This window comes from Aspergillus luchuensis, chromosome 1, assembly GCF_016861625.1.
Source record: "Aspergillus luchuensis IFO 4308 DNA, chromosome 1, nearly complete sequence".
Lineage (NCBI taxonomy): Eukaryota > Fungi > Ascomycota > Eurotiomycetes > Eurotiales > Aspergillaceae > Aspergillus > Aspergillus luchuensis.
In genome coordinates, this window is record NC_054849.1 from 4,210,114 (window position 1) to 4,228,930 (window position 18,817).

The 18,817-nt window shown below is 48.7% G+C and overlaps 4 protein-coding genes across 4 annotated transcripts; 2 read left to right on the forward strand and 2 right to left on the reverse strand.

Moving 5' to 3' along the window:
• Positions 1–1,373: 1,373 nt before the first annotated feature.
• Positions 1,374–3,107, forward strand: AKAW2_11415S (glycosyltransferase family 20 protein; the record flags this gene model as incomplete). The annotated part of the gene is made up of 5 exons (XM_041683897.1): positions 1,374–1,677; positions 1,799–2,174; positions 2,225–2,595; positions 2,654–2,993; positions 3,056–3,107. 5 exons carry the CDS (start codon positions 1,374–1,376, stop codon positions 3,105–3,107), a joined length of 1,443 nt encoding a protein of 480 aa, XP_041538135.1.
• Positions 3,108–8,615: 5,508 nt separating this feature from the next.
• On the forward strand, positions 8,616–10,078 carry png1 (peptide-N4-(N-acetyl-beta-glucosaminyl)asparagine amidase; the record flags this gene model as incomplete). The annotated part of the gene is made up of 3 exons (XM_041683898.1): positions 8,616–9,151; positions 9,211–9,611; positions 9,663–10,078. 3 exons carry the CDS (start codon positions 8,616–8,618, stop codon positions 10,076–10,078), a joined length of 1,353 nt encoding a protein of 450 aa, XP_041538136.1.
• A 3,711-nt stretch (positions 10,079–13,789) lies between these two features.
• On the reverse strand, positions 13,790–15,670 carry AKAW2_11417A (uncharacterized protein; the record flags this gene model as incomplete). The annotated part of the gene is made up of 2 exons (XM_041683899.1): positions 13,790–14,116; positions 14,171–15,670. The coding sequence occupies 2 exons, from the start codon at positions 15,668–15,670 to the stop codon at positions 13,790–13,792; spliced, it is 1,827 nt and encodes a 608-aa protein (XP_041538137.1).
• Positions 15,671–17,708: 2,038 nt separating this feature from the next.
• On the reverse strand, positions 17,709–18,673 carry AKAW2_11418A (uncharacterized protein; the record flags this gene model as incomplete). The annotated part of the gene is made up of 3 exons (XM_041683900.1): positions 17,709–18,162; positions 18,220–18,541; positions 18,613–18,673. The coding sequence occupies 3 exons, from the start codon at positions 18,671–18,673 to the stop codon at positions 17,709–17,711; spliced, it is 837 nt and encodes a 278-aa protein (XP_041538138.1).
• Between the last annotated feature and the right edge of the window lie 144 nt (positions 18,674–18,817).

Consider the following 18,817-nt stretch of genomic DNA (forward strand, 5'->3'; position numbering starts at 1 on the left):
ACACCGACAAAGTCTAGCCTATTGTATTGTTCAAGGGCTATTGCACGAGGAATTGAAGGGGAGCTTTGGAGGGTTCTCTGGAGGAAAATGAAAGGCTGAAGTATGGAATTATGCGTGCCGCTTTTCCCGGAGGAATTAAGTGAATGATCCGTGGAGATTTGATTTCTTCCTGTCCGGACCAAGGGAGGCTAAAGAGGGTGTGGGAATAATTTGATATGCGACGGCAGGAGCTATGTCTTAAGTGTCACGGGAGAAGAGTGAATTGCGACGACCCTGAAAATCCCGGGGACAGGTTAGACACCCGAGCCAGAAGATGAAGAAAGCAGGGAGTGGTGACGTTGATGATTGGACCAGGGGGAAGCCGTCCAGACCAGGGAGATGAAGCACATGCGAAAATGACAGGAACATTCTGGGCTCTTCGGGGAAAAGGTGTGACTGGAGAGGGGCATGTTCCAAGCGCGAAGGAGGGGTTCGGGCAGGTTCTTTGGGCTTGTCTTGGGCAGAGAGATGCCAGTCCAGTCGCATCATGAGGGATGCTAAAAAAGAAAACAAAAGAGGGCAGGAGAGTAAGAGAGAAGGGGGGGAAATTGGGGGGAACGGGGACCCGGATCTAGGCCACCAGGATTATGGTCTCAGATCACAAGCCCGATGCATGGCATAGATGAAGCCAAAGACGCAAGAAAACTTGCCTGGCAGTGCTGCTATAGCCTTGCAGCTTATAGTGGGCAGACCAATGAGATCAATGACGTTGTGGTTCCCGTGGGATCCGCAGTCTCTCCACCGGCACTAAGATAGCGTTTTGGCGATGGTTCTCGACAATTCGACCGGGCGTTGGGTCGCTCTGTCGCGCACGCGCGCCTTGTTTCCGCCAGACAATGGGAATGGTCACCGAAGCACATGGAACACCGGGTTGGTCAATGATGATTCCGGCACCTCCAGACAAGGAACGGGTAATTGAGGGATGGAGACGGGAAGGAAGAGAAAGTAGGAGAAGAAGAAAAAAGTGGGAAGTGGAAAAAGTGAAGTCACAAAGAGGAAATGGTGAGGGGCAAACACGAAATGAGATGGAAAGCGGAAAGCTTGAAAGATAAACCAAAATTACCATCACCACTTCAATCTTTCCCCTTCAACTTTCCATCCATCACCACCAATTACTCTACACTACAACACTACTACTACTACCACTTGCTAGTCTTGTCCCCCCCCTCTTTCCCATCACCTCCTTTCCCTTCCCCCCCAGTTACTCTCCTTATATTATCTCGCAGTCTCCTATCAATTCCCCTCAATTGACTCATCTTATCCTCCACCATCCTCAAAGCGGGGCACACCCCTTTTGCTCTGCTCTCCATTGCATTATCTCTTTTCTCCCCCCAATGGCTGCTAACGGTCATTCTTCGGAAGGCGATCACCGCCTGTTGATCGTCTCTAATCGTCTACCTATCACCATTCGTCGCTCCGGGGGTGGGAAATATGAGTTTTCCATGTCCTCTGGTGGCCTGGTGACTGGTTTGAGCGGACTATCAAAGACCACGACCTTCCAGTGGTATGGCTGGCCAGGACTGGAAGTACCAGAAGATGAGGTCGATTCCGTGAAACAGCGATTGCAGGAAGAGTTCAACGCCACTCCCGTGTTCATGGACGACAAATTGGCAGATCGCCACTACAATGGCTTCTCAAGTACGTATCGTCGTGATTCCCCTCCTCCACCTGCATCGGATGCGCTTCCGCACCTATCTCCTGCGGCTGCCACCTGGCAGGGCGCGACAGGTCCCTAACTGTTGCTAATGTGAGCTATCAGACTCAATCTTGTGGCCTCTCTTGCATTACCATCCCGGTGAAATTGTTTTCGACGAAGCTGCCTGGGATGCGTATCGTGAGGCGAACCGTTTGTTCGCGAAGACTATCGCCCATGAGGCCCGGGAAGGAGACCTTGTCTGGGTCCACGACTACCACCTCATGCTTCTTCCGGAGGTTCTCCGCGAAGAACTTGCAGCCTTGGGCAAGAACAATATCCGCATTGGATTCTTCTTGCATACTCCGTTCCCGAGCAGTGAGATCTATAGAATCCTGCCCGTGCGGAGTCAGTTGCTGCGCGGCGTGTTGCAGTGTGACTTGATCGGGTTCCATACCTATGACTATGCGCGTCACTTCCTGAGCTGTTGCTCTCATATCCTGTAAGTGACCACTTGCTCTCTGGCCGAATGTAGGCTAACATCCCTGGCAGTGGATTGGTCACGACCCCCAGCAGTGTCAAATTCAAGGACAGATCTGTTGCCGTGGGAGCGTTCCCCATCGGCATTGACCCCGACAAGTTCACCGAAGGCCTAAAGAGCCCCAAGGTGCAGAACCGCATCGCGAGCCTTGAGAACAAGTTCCAAGGCACCAAGTTGATGGTCAGCGTTGATCGCCTTGACTACATCAAGGGTATTCCCCAGAAGCTGCACGCCTTGGAGGTCTTCCTCTCCCAGCATCCCGAATGGGTGGGCAAAGTCGTGCTGGTACAGGTAGCTGTCCCGAGTCGGCAAGATGTTGAAGAGTACCAGAACCTGAGGGCCGTGGTGAACGAGCTGGTGGGCAGAATCAACGGAAAGTTCGGTAAGACTGGCAATGGCGATGCAATCCTCCTCTTGCGCCTGCTAACAGCTTGACTCAGGAACGGTCGACTACATGCCCATCCACTTCATGCACAAATCGGTGAGCTTTGATGAGCTCATCGCGCTGTATGCCGCCTCCGACGCGTGTGTCGTGTCGTCGACTCGCGACGGGATGAACCTAGTGTCGTTCGAATACGTTGCAACCCAGCAGAAACGCAAGGGGGTGCTAATTCTGTCGGAGTTTGCTGGAGCCGCGCAAAGCCTTAACGGCAGCATTGTCGTCAACCCATGGAACACGGAAGAACTTGCCAACGCATACCACGAGGCCGTGTCGATGAGTGACGATCTGCGGGCCCAAAAATTCGAAAAGCTCTACAAATACATCTCCAAGTACACCAGGTAAGCTGACGCGGCCTATTGATGAGTATACAACGCATAGTTAGCTGACGATAATGTCGCAGTGCTTTCTGGGGCAAGTCATTCGTTGCCGAACTATCCAAGTGTTCAACCTGATTGCTGTTATGGACTGCAGCGGTTTCCTTGTTTCTTTTCATCTCCTTCATTCATCCATTCGTTCACACTCATTCATTCAGCATTTACTGTTCATATTCTTGGCGAACACGAGCACGGCGAACATAGTATCTGGGCATAGCGATCTTCTAATCCATAGATTAAATAAGAATTCGGCAAGCGACACAGCATAATAAAGATACCGCTTAATGCAAGACAAGACGAGACACCTTCTAGAAGATTGATTAATAAATACTAGCACCCAAACTAGAGTAGTATGTAGTAGTGCAGAAAACTTAATTTCCCCCTCTACATACTCTACACACCGCACAGCAAGCAAAGCACAGCAAGCACACCACCACGCCGAACCGAACATCCATCGAAGAAGTCAAAAAAAACCCATGCTTCCAAACCTAACCACCACAATACACATGACACATGGCAAGAAAGTAAAAATTCAAATAAAGCCGCGTACGTTATCTGATACATCCCAACAATGATCATCGGATTATCCAACAAAACCCAACCACGCATCCCTACCTACGCTATCTGAAACAACGTTGTCCATAATATCTAACTACGTACCCGGGGACAAAGAGAAGAGCAAAGCAGATACTTACCCGTCCCGGGAAGGGAAGGGGAAGGGATTATGGTACCCGGTTTGGGGGTGTACGTCATCATGTACATATATGTTGTAGATCATTTTCTTCAGTCAGTTCATACAATGTATGTTAGAGATAAGATTGATTTGTTTAGTTTGTTGGTATTATTTTGAAGTGGATAATGGGGATATATAGTAATATAATATACAATATTCTTATATATATTTATAATAATAAACTGCAGAGTACATAGAGGGAAAGGTAGAGTAGAAGTGTAGTAGTAAGTAGTACCTACAGATATATACTTCCTACATCCTGCACAGTAACGGTAGTACTGCAGCGGCAACGTTGATTTGCCTACCTGCCTGCCTGCTATGCTACCTTAGCAAGAAGTCAGACAGACAGACAGACAGACAGACAGATAGGTCGCAGGTAGTATCAATAGTGGCGAATCCACAGTATTGAAGTTATGCTATACGGTATGTGTGCGAATCAAGCAAGTATGCGTGTAGTATGCATGTATGTATGTCCGCGAGTACCTGAAGCAAGGAACTGGATCATATCTACTACAGTATGCTGTCTATCTATCTATCTATCTGTTTGTCTCAGGTGAAGGGTGAAGATGCAGTTGCGGTTACATCATCACATCATACATACGTATGTATATATATCCCTACACTAGATTACTCTATATAGTATCTATCTACATATAATGTGTAAAGTATACTATAGTATATCATATTGTAGTAGATTATAGTTAGCGTATCTGCAAGTAGTATCTAATCATGACTTCACGATGACACGGCCCGCTAACCACAAACCACGAACCAACTAAATAAAATAATTAGTACGTAGTCTAGTGCCTCCAACTGAACTGTGGATAAGTAATATCAGTAACTGACTGTGACCCTTGGGTCAATGAAACCTGGTACGAAAAGATGTGGGTATGAGATTCTGTCGGCTTGAGCCGCGCGCGGTTTTTAACTCCGCGTGACTCCGTTATTCCGTTGATGTTCTTCTTTCTGCTCAGTAATCCGTACAGTATTGTTCTCTGGAGGCAGGCAGGCACTGAAGAATCCACCTAAAAAAGAGTTGTCGTAATCATGCCAGTTCAGCATCGATAAAAGACCCACCGCACCTTACATTGGAGGATTCTCACCAATCGGGAAAGGGATGGCTCACGTGTTCGGTTTCAAGGGTTCAATTCCGCGTCCAGGTTCAAAGAACAGTTCGGGTTAAGTGGGATGCCGTAAAGACCGGGTTCCCTTTAGTTAGTTACTTAGTCATCTGCATAGTGCTGCGTAATCCAACCAAGTAAAAACTAACTAATCTCTGGAATTGCAATCTTCTTAATTCTTACCTGGTGTGAAGGTGATGCTAATATTAGCCATCCCCATATTATATTTCCTACTTATCTAGAGTGCAGTAGTGAAGAAGATTTATAGGCAATTATCTAAACCATGGAAATATACCTGTGTAGAATAGAATGTCCTCAAAAACAAGAGATGAGATCGTCCAGGGTCTCGACCATCGATGGAATGGAACACAAACCCGAGAACGAACTGGAAAGGGTTGTGACTTTCTCTCGCAATCAATCTACCACTTACTAAACTCAGAAGGAAGAGGGAAAAAGAAAAAAGCAAAGCCACACATAACCGGATGAGGTATCCACGCCAAGCCCCCTGGCCAGGGTCTAGGACGGTGGTATTGACTGTTGACACCTTGGACAACAAACAGAAACGGGTTTAGGGCCATGGGTCTGGAAGCTCCCTCTAGCCAGATCTTGTCTCATGCCAAGACGGACGCTTGCGCGTCTCCGCCACCCATCGTCCTGTTTAGGAAGGATGCCGTAATCCTGTAACGCCGACTGGTTTTATCTCCGTTGGATACTTTCCGCTTTGAGTTGGTAGGGAGGAAGATATGCGGACAGTCGGAGAAGTCGGGTTCCCGGGTCTTCTTTTATTTTTTATTTTGTTTGTATTTTTTTTTTTCTCCTTGAACACTCTCGGTATAACTGTTATCGAGTTCAGGTGTTCATTCAGCGCCGCCTTTCAGCTAAATAATTAACACCAATGGCGTAGGGTCCTCTGGATGTGTTATATGCATGAAATGATTGGCCTAGGGAATTCCTTTTTGGGAGGGATAAATAAAATGACGGTGGAAATGAATTGGCGATTTGTGGTACATGAGAACTGTCAGAGTGGGGATTCACATTCATCAGGGTGCAGATGCCGCGTGTGCTTCTAATGCTAAGAAGATAGGGCGCTGGACAGGTCGTCTTATATGTACAGAAAGGACGTTTATGCGTACGGACTGCCCAGGGCTTGCTTCAAGGGTGTCGTGCGCATACGGCGCGATGATTGTCTTCTGATCGCTGTGTCTATCATGGAGTCGTCCTCCAATTGAAACATATAGAAGTCTGCCGTGCAAGGCGCAGTCTGAACCCTGATCAAGGTTGGCTTTTATAAGTCATCAAGATCACCATGATCATCGCCGGCCACACGACGGCTGAAGTCTGTTCCGGCTAGGGTTTGGATTGCTCGTCTTATAGGAGGGCTCATTTAAAATGACCCTCACATCCTTCGAGGCCACGACGTACCCAACATATAGTTCGACGCCAGCATACGATGTTGCCCCTCCAATTGCTTCTGTGGCAGCTTTCCGAGTAATTTAGCTGACAAATAGTGCAGTTCTTAGCCTTACATGACTATCCAGCTCCCTCTTATTTGCCCAATCCCTTCGTCCGCCAGAGAATTGGCACCCAAAATCGGGTTCGACTTCATCCGTTGATTCGTCAGCTGAGGGGAATTTGGTGAAGTGGGTTGAAAACTCCAGCACTGGATTGAGTACTCGTAAGGCTACGGGCCATGCCGCTCTGCCAAATTGCCCCTTCTGGTAGAGGTATTGGAGTTTCGTGTCTGAATAGGTGTTGGAGTCATGAAATTTCCCTCCTGGTGGAGGAAGAGCTCCTTAAAATTCTGTTGATGGTGTGCCTAGTATCGACCATTGAAGTGGACACGACGTGCACGGAGCACGGTCGTTGCGCATGGTAGCGTACGATGGTGACATTTTTAGTCCGTTGGTCAGAGAGCCGCGTAAGACAGGCAGGCTGACGTCGAACGAGATCCCCATGGTGCGGACCCAGAGTGCGGAAGATTGCGCTCGACAGTTACCCGATCGGGAGATGCAAATCTTCTGTATAGCGGGACAGGACCTCCACGGGGAGGGTGTGGTCGGGAAGATGATGAAGCTCTGAGGATCATAGTGAAATCTGTGCAAGGATTGCGTAGACGAGGTTGAGGGGAAAAGCCAGTCCCAATGTCAGATCGCGACGTGCAACCCACGCGGACATGGCCAAGCTTTTTGAGGGATTCATCAGCAGGTGTGTCTCCTCTCTGTAGGGCCTAGGAAGAAAGTGGAGATAGAGAAAGAGGGTGGAAAAACATAGTCTAAATTCTATCTACCAGTGGTCCATACTAGTATAGTCGTATAGTAGTTTTATTGGGCAGTTTGGAGTTGTAGTTGTTCTTGTAGAATGCAGACAGCCACCCCGTTGTTAGCATAGAAGAGGTCACGATGGACAGGGAAAATCGACATCGGGTTCAAGAAGTGGAGCCTGAAGTTCAAAGATATCGACCTAATCGGATCGCAACAAGGAGTGATTGACAAAGAAGAAATATACTTGCGGGAAGGTTGGGGTCAATAATTGGGGAAAAGATCGGAGGAGAGTCTGCATCGTATGGATGCAGTTTGAGAGTCAAGAGAGGGTTTGGGTTGGGAAAGGGCTGGCTGTACGGGGCAGAAAACCATACTGATCAATATCAAGGCAATATTGCCAAAACCCGGGAGGAGGGAACCATACTACCAGCAGGAGAAAGAGAGGATAAGTGCGTGGCAGTAAGTGCGACGCAGCAATGCAAAGCAGCGGACCGAGGAGAGCGAGGGTCTTGGCCATGGTTCAGTTAACTGTTTCGGGGCGGGACACACGCGGCTTGCGGTGCTGGCGCGGGGCCCTGATTGGGGCGAAGAGCTCAAGGCTGACGACGCTTCGCCCTCGCTGCTGGCGTGGAGAGAAAAAGCGCCAATGGCCAGAAAAATCATCACCTCTCCTGTGACTAGTCAGTCCCTCCGTCGTCGTATTACTACTAGTATTGCGTATTGTTCGGCCACGGTCTGCGTAACTGCTTCTCGACTCTCTCTTAGCAGTTTAGTTAGTTACCTTCCCTTTCTTCCCTCCCTCCCTCTCTCTCTACTCTCTACTACTCTCTCTCCTCTCCTCCCTCCCTCCCCAGGAACTACTACTTCCCTACCTCGTCGTAGGTATCTTCAACAACCATCCCTCCTCATTCCTCTTCTAACCGCTCTCTTCCTCTCTCTCGCTTTCTTCCCTTTCCCTTCCTTCTTTTCTCTCTCTTCCTTTCCTCTTCACTCCCCTTTCGGTTTCCCTGCCGCCCGCCCACTCCCCTCTAAACCAAACCAAACCCTTCCTATACCCTTTCGGTCGTTAAACCCTTTGACATAATTTCATCCATTCTCACACTACTTGACTATACTGTAGCCATCTCGACATCTGGCTTCAGTATCCTCCCATCTTCATCACCACCTTGATCCCTCCGTAGTCGTGGCGGTTACGTTGACCAGCGCCAAGCGTGGCGACCGCCTGGCTAGGCTGTGCGACTATCATTACAATCGACCGACCTGACGGACCTTCCAACCTTCTACTACTACCTGGCCTGTGTCGACATCACTCTTCCATCCAATCCGACCTTCATCTCTTTCGTGTTTCCTCCGTGCATCTGGAGACACGTTACTAGTCGATCACGATCACCCAGGATTATCGCAAATCATCCAATCTGGAGATTCACACGTCTTACACTCGCTGGTGTCGTTGACCCTACCCCCTACCACCATGGCGGACGGTCGACACCACAACCCGGCGCTGCAGCCTGAGAACTTCGACGCCTCGGAACTTACCAACGCCTTCGAACAATTGATGCGCAACAAGAGATTCAACCAGCTTCAGGAACAGTCCCGAGCATCCTCCCGCACACAATCCCCAGCGCCCGCGGCTATGTCCCCTGGCCTGTACCCGCCTCATCCCTCGCGAGCACCACCACCACCGCCTCCGACCGCAGCCCAATACCCCCCTCAAATGCCTCCGCAAACGTCTGCTCAATCACCCCTACTCCGCAGTCTACCCATCGTTCCTGCTCCCCCACAAGATCCGGCTTCCCTCAAATTTCGCAACCTTCTCCACGTTCTTTCTGTAACACCGACCAAATATGAGAACCCAGGCCTTCTGGATGAGGCTCTTGCCCATATCCCTCTCGACCGGTTGTACTCGGAAGCAGAGGAAGAAAGTCAGATTATGCAGGCTCAAGCAGCGAGTGTAGGAGGAAAGCCGGAATGGGGATACCAGGACTGCGTCATTCGGGCGCTTCTAAGGTACGTTTTTTCTAATTATTCAATCGTCTCATGGGCTTTACTAATCAATATCAATAAAGATGGTTCAAGAACTGCTTCTTCAAATTCGTCAACAATCCCCCATGTGCTCGATGTGGCTCGCCCTCAATCGCCCAAGGAATGACTCCCCCGTCGCCTGACGAGACCGCGCGTGGTGCCACTCGTGTCGAATTATACCGATGCTCCGAAGGAATGTGTGGCTCTTACGAGAGATTCCCCCGCTACTCGGATGTGTGGCAGCTGCTGCAAACTCGACGGGGACGTGCCGGTGAATGGGCCAACTGCTTCAGCATGTTCTGCAGAGCCCTTGGTGGCCGTGTACGATGGGTGTGGAACGCCGAGGATCACGTCTGGACTGAGGTTTACTCTGAGCATCAGCGCCGCTGGGTGCATGTAGATGCTTGTGAGGAGGCCTGGGATCAGCCCCGTCTCTACACTGAGGGTATGTGTATCCGGCTCCGTCTGATTTGACATTCGCTAACCATAGCTATAGGTTGGGGACGGAAAATCTCCTACTGCGTTGCGTTCTCGATCGATGGAGCTACCGATGTTACTAGACGCTATGTTCGAAGCCCGACACGGCATGGCAAGGCCCGAAACCGTGCTCCTGAAGAGGTCCTTGTGTGGGTGATCCACGAGATCCGGAAGAAGCGCCGGGAGAATCTCTCGAAGACGGATCAGCGACGCCTGATGAAGGAGGATGAGCGTGAGGAGAGAGAGCTGCGCGCCTACACTGCGTCCGCCCTTGCTGCCGAACTGAACAACCTCTTCCCCCAGAACACCACCACCGGGCGCCCCGAGGATCAGAAGACGCCCGCCTCGCGGCAGGACGTTCCCATGGAATGGCTCGACACTCGGCAGAGGAACCATGGCCATTCTGGCCCCGACGGATCGCACAACGGCCGGTAACTTTGCGCGTGTCTCAGCCCTCACCCCCCAATAATGTCACCTTGCGGCAAGTAAGGCTCGGTGCCTCTTGATCGGTACTTAGCGACCGGTCGGGACTTCGGTTCCCCGCAAGGTACGACCCCTACACGACCACATAATCTGGCTGGACCGTTTCTCGATGGACGACACATGACACGAGATACACGATTGGCCTCCGCCTATTATCGGATTCACATCAGCGGCATCGCATGTTTTACGACTCGCTACATCCTCCACTGCTAGGGAGCATTTCCGTATGGATTCTAATGACACCTCTGCCGGCGTCCGGGCTCACGTCCGGACGAGAATCGGGTCGTTCCTCGCCCAGCCGCGCCCGAGGCGACCGCCTCGGTCGGCGGGCTGCGAACACTAGTGTTCGCCAACAACACTTTTTGTTTAGTGATGGTCTTTGATCATCCTATTCTATCTACTCATTCATTCTGGATTTCCTTTATTCTGTGACACTTTGTCCACCACCAGATCATTTCCTTTCCTTTATTTATGATGCATTTTCAGGTTATATAATCGGATACCTTGGGGAAACGGGCAGGTTGGGAGGCGCGATCGTGACAGGCTTTTCATTTGGATTCGTTTTAGCCTTGAGCATTTCCTCAGCTTCTCCATATTAATTTCCTTATAATCATTTCCAATTTTTTTCATTCTCATTTTCGTCCCGTGTTCTTTGTTAGGGTGCATGCCAAGCACTGGCGTTGGCCAGTCATTGCCGCGTTTATGAGACAGTTGTTTCGGCGCTGGGGTCTGACAGGCGCAGCGGCACCTTCATTTTCCATTTTTGTTCTGACTCCTGGCGATCTCAGATACCGAATTGACATCTACTGATATTATTTTATTACCACCATGCGTAGATGGGAAGATACGTGCGTCGCCCAGATTAAGCCGTTCGTATTGCAATCCAACCAATTCGTACTAAATTAGTTCTGCCCTCTTTTTGTGTCCTTGCACTGTGGATAAACAGATAGTTCGACACGATCATCTTCAAGATGATAATGATATCCACTTTGTCTTGGTCGAGACCCTTATCAAGATCAATAGATCGTAGTTACTATGGGGTACATCTATGGCTTGTCTGTCCCCTAAGGAGGATGAACTTACATGCACCATGATCAAGACTTTTTTTTCGCGCCTCGCCCGGACTTTCCGGAAGTTGAACGGACCCTCAGCCAGGGCTTGCCTGCCCCATCCGTCTTTCTCCAACAGACCCTGACCTACCCTCATACAAACTATCAGGCCATACGCACATACTTACATACAAAAGAATTATAAGATACAAGGGACCATATTTATGAAAGTTACAAAAACACAAAGCTCAAACGAAAATAGAACGAAGAAAAAAAAAAAAAGAACCCTTAATTTCCCCCAACCAAACCACACCAAACCAAGCCTACCAGCCAATTTACTTTCCCTTACCCAATGGAAGAAGGTACCTTACCCCAAGCCAAGAAAAGCTTTCGAACCGAATAAGAGAGAGAGAGAAGGAAAGTGGGAAAGAAAATTCAGGGTCCAACTAAACTCTCCAACCCACACCCACCCCCCCTTTTTACTTTCCTAGTTAGTAGTTACCTCTCACTCTCTCTCCACTTAAAACTTGAGAAACCCACAATTTCAACCCGTCTTAGACTAGCCTAGACCCCGACGACCCCCAAAACAGGTTACGCTAGATCAAATGAATCAATCCTTGGGGGCCTTTTTTTTTTTCTTCCCCGGTTTAATAAATTCATATTCTATGTTCGGGATATGTATGGATTGATTGCAAGATTATGTTATGATTTGAACATGAACATACCAATGGAAGTTGGTAAGTCATGATGATATGAGAGCGTGATGCTAAGGTTTCAGAGATGGAATGGAGGGAGGGAGGGTTGGAACGTGGCAGGTCAGGAAACGGGTTGGATTTGATCACCAGAACAGGCATCATTATTTCTCAAACTGGAGGTCATGTTCCGTTCGGGGTATGTATGTATGTATGGGTGGAGTGGAGTGGAGTGGGCCGGGTTACCTTGTGTACTGTAGATAGTAGATACTACTGTAGATGGAAAGATACTAGTAGTAGAAGATGCATTGCATTGGGATAAGAGGATGGAACGGGTAAAGAAGGATAGGAATTACCCGACCGTGTGTGTGTGTGTGTGTGTGTGTGTACCTGGCTAGTTGACTTATTGAGTATTGACTGTGTCAGTTCGGGTGTCGGATGATGGTTCAGAGGATGAGGTGAGACTGGGGAGGGAGAGTGAGACAGGGATAGAATCCGGGTTGTTGATTGATTGATTGATTGATTAATTATAATTTAATTGGATTATTGTGAGTTAGTGTGTGATTGTGGGTGTGGGTAAGTAGGACATAGTGAGGTATGGTTCAGGAACAGGAATGTTATTCATTTATCCATCTACTTTGTGCTTCAGTCATATATGTGTATATGGCCATTTCATGAATGAAATATTCTTAAGCATTATACATATCGTATAAACATATATTGAATATTCAAGTTAATACATAAAGTCATTGACATAAAGAAGAGATGGAAGCAGCAGCAGCAGAAGAAGAGAACCCCGCACGGCAAATCCACCAGCTAAGAAAGGCTGATAGCATAAAGAGCTATATTTAGATGGAAATGAAATCGGCGGTGATCTGCACTGGGACGGGCGCTTGTGGTTCGTCGGTTGTGGTGTCATGTGAGTGTGCGATTGTGTGGTCATGGTATTGCTGTGTATTTGTATTTTATTTCGCCGTTACATTATGTACGATGCTTATGCTGCATCTGTAGGGATGAGTTGTGGAATAGTTATGGAATATAACTTGGGTAGTATGTGTTCATTGGTTTATTAGATGTCGAGTAATGTAATAGATCATAGTATGTATGTAGTTCATGATGGATAGAAGGATTTACTATGTGGTACTTCTACTAAGTTTATTCAATGGGAGGTAGCAGGTAGTAGACATTAAATATGAACGATGGATCTTCTTTTCGATCATCCTGTTACTCTATATATATTTCATCTAACGTCGTGATAAAGAGTAATGATAACGTTGACATGACTGGAATTAGTACAGATTTCTGTAGTAGGTACGAACATTCAATATTTATAATTACTATGCGAGAAGCAGTAATAACGAGTCCATGTACTCACCCCAGCCTTATGATATATACACATATGCATAGTATATACAATATAGGAAGGGGAGCATGAAGAAGACTGTATTCTGAGCATGGCTGCTTTCTTGTTACGTCAAAGGTCTCGCAGCGTATGCAACAAGAAGCGATAAGCACTATTATACAAATTAATGAGCTTGCCATCTATGCTGTGTAGCTCACATGAAAGGCGAGCAAACGAACAAATACTACTAGTGTATAACATGGCGAGGAGCCACTGTGCTACTCAGTGGTCGTTCGAGCATGAAGATAGGATTTCACAGGAAAAGCAGTGTAATGATGGATCCATCTCACCCAGAAAGAAGATCACAGGGTAACTGGCTGAGTCTAAATCACCGCCAATGCATTTGGCAAAGTTGCTACTTGGACATCGTCTGCCCATTTCAATATCTCTCGATGTCTTCAATAAATGTTTATAGGTATCCGCACAAGACATTATGATATCATGTATATACAATAAAGTGCACCCGTCGCTTAACACGGGTCACACCGAATATTCACAGGAAGAGAATTCTACTTCTCACTTAAACCATGCTCTTGAAGCTGGGAGGTGATTTAAGGAAACTTGCAATCGACGGCAAAGACTTCAGCTTGGGAGTCTGTGGCCTCTCATCGTCCATTGGCGGTAACTCCGGACTCACGCAGTTCGAGTAGAACCGTCCGAGATCGCCGTCAGATGTTGATTCACATGACGATGTGGGAGTCGCAGGACGCGGAGAGCGAGGGACGTGATCAGTCGAGATACTGATATTGTTTCCGAGATACTGGGCTTGGTTCCGTATTGGTTGTGCGGAGAAACATGCCCGAGGGACGAGGCCTTCTTTGTTTGTTTCGAGGACGGTCACCAGTGCCTAAGTTTGTTAGCTAGAGTTAATACAGAAGGGTATACAATGTTGGTGTCTTACCCATCCGTCTTCGTATACTAGGTGCAGGATGGCCGTTTGACCCTCCTTCAGTCCAATGTGCTCAGGGCTGACAGGACGGAAATCCATATCGACGCGATACACACCAGCCAATGAAATCGGTGGTGCTCCAGGAGAAGTGGGGATCTCAATAGTAGGAACCTCAATGGTAGGACTTCTAGAAACTGTCGGGGAGCTGGAATTGGTCGATGTGCCTCGCGAAACGGTTTCCACTGTTGCGACATTGGCCTCTGGGATCCTGCCAGTCTCTTCTCTTGGTGGGGTGTTGGACACGTTGACTTCTTTGATTCTGCCCATGTCTGCGCCGACTAATGTCTCAGTCGAGGAATGTAGACCTCGCAACGCGGGGTGAATGTCCTTGTTATCCTTGTTATTGTTGTTGTTGCTACTGCGCGCCTGAGGCAGAGACAAGTATGACCGATGGATTTGACGGAAACCATCCCGTACCACACTGTTGGGATCGTGCATGTACTCAGAAGCAGGGCGCGGAACATGTACGTTGGACTTCTGCCAAGTAGACCGTGCAATGTTGGCAGCTGTACGCAGCATTCCGCGGCCATTGGCATACACCTTGAGTGCCAAGTCTTTGATCGGTTTGTACTCTGCCTTGGGAGCTCCAGGAAGACGCACTGAACTAGAACGAAGACGCGATCTGGTCGATTTGAACTTGATGGTTGATACACCATTGCAGAAGCTGCTGGCGCACCTCTTCACCATAGAAGGTTGCGGTGGGCTAGGGTCTGGTTTCTCGTCCCTGGCCTTGTGACCAGCTATCGCCTTTTGCAAGGCACGCTTCTTCCGGTGCAATGACCACACGAAGAAGCCTAGGATGGCGACGACCGCCACTGCGACACTGAGGCCGATAGCCAACTTGGTAGACAGAGGGGTAGGTCCATGCGAGGTACCTGCGGCGGAGGCCGCTGTTGTTGTACTGGCGGGCGTTTCTGTTTCGGTCGTGCTGGAGCGGGTGGGTGTGCCATTGCTGGTGGTGGAAGTAGTCGATGTCATGCTCGTCCAGCTGTCTGTTTGTGTAGGAAGGGCCGAAGTTTCCCATGTCGCGCTTACAACTGATGGAGATGGCGAGTTTGGAACATATTGACTAGTCCACGAATCGGCATTGGCCTGAGCATTGTTGGCGGGGCTTCCTTCAGACCAAGATGAAGCTGAGTTTTCTGTCGAAGCAACAGGACTGGCTTGGGCGGCAGCACCACCCTGCACTCCTGCATTGTAGGAGGCACCGCTCGAGCCCGAGCTTCCTGTGCCCGCGCTGCCTGAGGACATATCGCTTGACTGCCCCGATTGTTGACCGTTTGAACCTTGCTGACCGTACGAATTGCCCGACGAATATCCTCCGTGCCACTGACCGTCGTCGTAGGTAGATGACGAACCTCCGTACGAAGAATACGGAACGGCGGAAGCTTGAGCTATTTGAACATCCCTTCGAATTGCACCAGAGGTGCGGGAGGATATGGCCTGTCGCATGGTTGTAGATCACTAAGGTCGTACAGAAGATCAAGCATGTAGCACGACGTGAAAAGATGGGGCTGGGGAAGAGAAGAAGAATTTGAGATATATGGCCGCATGGTGAACTGATATGTATTTAATAGGTCTGATATGATTATTGACGGTCGATCCATAGCGATGGACTGAACAACAAACTGCCCCCTTTGGTGCTGTTGGCTTCAGCTGGGAAGCTGGATGTACCTCAGTGGAACTGACTCGTAGATTTGGTTGTTTGTTGTTTGGCTCGGTATGTCGGATGTCCATTCTTGGGAGGAAAGAGGCATTCCACCAAGCTTGCTTCCCAATTCATTGGCTCTCAGTGAGTAGACAGCTGAGGGAAGAAGGGTGTATCCGCGGAGTATTAACCGGGGAGACTGCTCGGGAATTTTGGCGTCGTCTGGTCGACGTGAGATGGAGAAGTTGAGTTGGCGGAAGACAACACCAGCACCGCACCTCTAGCTAATTTGTCTACCTCAGTCTTCCCTCCAATATTCTTGACTGCTCGGTTAGTAAATCCAATGGCATAATCCCTAAGAATGCGAGTCTATCGCTAAAGAATCCGGGTACCAGCAATTGATGTCACTCCTCTCTTCCCTCCCATCTATACTTGTATAACCTGAACCCCATCCAGCTTACAACATAAACTATCCCTTCCAGAACTGACTCTGTCCATAGTTATTTAAATGAAGATTAGCATCTCATCCATGGAACCGATTAACTAGCACCTCATCAGTCTTCCATCTCGCAACTCACTCGCCTCCTTGTCAAGAATGTCCACACATTCCTCTGCCCAGCCACCAGCCACCACAACAGCTGAATTTGACGTATACAACTTGAGAGGCAATAAGCTTGTTTTTCTTCCAGTAGGTCAAGGAAGAATGCATGTACCTATTCTGTGCTGATGCTTACATCCTATCCTATCCCACCCTACCCTACCCTATACACTCCCAAGCATTGACCGTAGAAGAAGCTTCTGGAGATCCTAAATATAATCCATCACGACGCCACACTCTGTAAGCACTCTGCTAGAATTATTAGTAGGCATAAGCAGCAAAGAATAGTCAAGGATAGGATTCGACATCCTTATACAATGGATATATATACTACATACATCTACTACCCTAATTATCACTAAATACCCCTACTCCCGACCAATTGAACTACTACCATAGCTACTCTCACCACTCCAGAACACCAATTCCAATTCCAATCCCTAGTAAAGATCATTTCCCAAATTGCAGTACTAGTTATACCACCACCAACTGCCAAACCCTGACTGAATCCATCAACCACCACCTACAAACCAGACATCCCAAATAAGCACCCCATCCAAGACACGTCAAACGCCGAAGAATGCCAACGAAATTAGACTAACACAAAATCCACACTCCATCGATATAGGTACACTTAACTCTACATAACCCTGTTCTTACGCCACACGCATACATACGTACATTCCTCGGCTGGGGTGATGTCTTTTTCTTATTTACCTATCTCTTCGGGATAATGTAGACTTGTGTACCCCCTGAATTAGGTGATTACTGGGTGGGTGAGTGAGTGGGTATCTTGGGGTGAAGGGGTTTCTGTGGTGATGGGTGGGAATGTAGAGGTGTTAGTTTGTTGTTAGTCTGCTGTGTTGTGTTTTTGTTTTGGGGATGTATGGATGTACTCCGTAGTAGTGGTTGTTTGGGTTGGTAATAGATTTTTAGAGGGCAGTAGTAATGGCAGTGGGCAATTGGGAAGTGTAGTTAAGTTGGGTGCGTAGATGATTAGTAGCTACTTAGGGAGAGTGCCGGGGTTCTGTTTGTACATTACCACTACTAGTAATTTTATGTCGGGTGTGATATATATATATTGTGAAGTAGCAGAGTGCGATATATAGTTGTGGTCTACTGTGCCAAGCAGGTGTTCATCTTAATATATTTTCAAATCACTCAATTCCATCCATTAAACAGTTCATCAACTATTAGGGTATAAATATATCGCTCCTGCACGCTATCACGCTATTAAAATAATGCTAAACCACCCTCACCACACACTCAATTCCTCGTTTCCTCAAATCCCCATCAATATTCCGAATCTCCTTTACATAGTACGGCTGCCTCGGCAGCTGCAACTTCCATCGCTGTCGCAGATGCAGCTCCCGCAGCGGTTCCAAGAACACCGGGATCTTTTCCACCGGCTCACAGAACCAGCTCCCGCTCAGCTGCAGCGTAAATGTCTGCAAGCCCTGCATGTGCGTGAGAGCCAGACATGTCTCGACCCACTGCTGCCGGCCAGCGGAGAAGTAGACCGACTTGACGGGGTCCTTGCAGGGGAGCCAGTGGCCCGGGAACGCCCAGCGGAGCTCGACTTCGCGGATGGCGTCCCAGAAGTCGGCCGGGATGGTGGGTCGCAAGTATGTCAGCGACCAGGTATTGCTGAATTCAAAGGTGTTGAGCGAGTAGAGCATATAGATAGACTCGCAGTAGCTGAGCATGATGTTAGTATATTAAGCTACGTAGTATAGGTGTAGAAAAGTGACTTACATCTGTTTACATGTCATCGACAGCGCCAGCAGACCTGCCGACACTTTCATGCCTGGAAGTCCACCGCGGCAAATATCGCATGCGCTGGTCTGAGAACAGACTACATGTCCCATTCGCCGGTTCGGACGCTGTACGATGTGGATGCGCATGCCGCCTAGGACCATCTCCCAGATCATGAGTCGCAGCTCGGGCGATAGCCTGGCCAGTAAGGCGCTTTGCGACTGGATAGCCCATTCTGTTCTGGTGTCGGGTTTAGAGGACGTCCGTTGACCTTGAACGGCGCTGTATCGACGTGACCTGGGGAGCCCGGAGGGTTTGTTGTCTGGTGGAGCGATGGACGGTTAGTGTGTTACCAGAATATGGAGAATGACTGGTAACTGGGATGATACGCACTCTGGTAGCGATGCGCCAACACATCTTCCCAAGAAAACACACCCTGCTTGGTGCGCGCCATGGCGTCGGGCGTTCGTGATATGGCACGTGGACAAAAGACGAGATGGAAAACAATCAATGAAGCACAAGTATAGGCACAAGGCGGGATCAACCCGTCAACAAGCCATGGTGTCAAAGTAAGAGTCGAGATGGGTCACAAGTATGC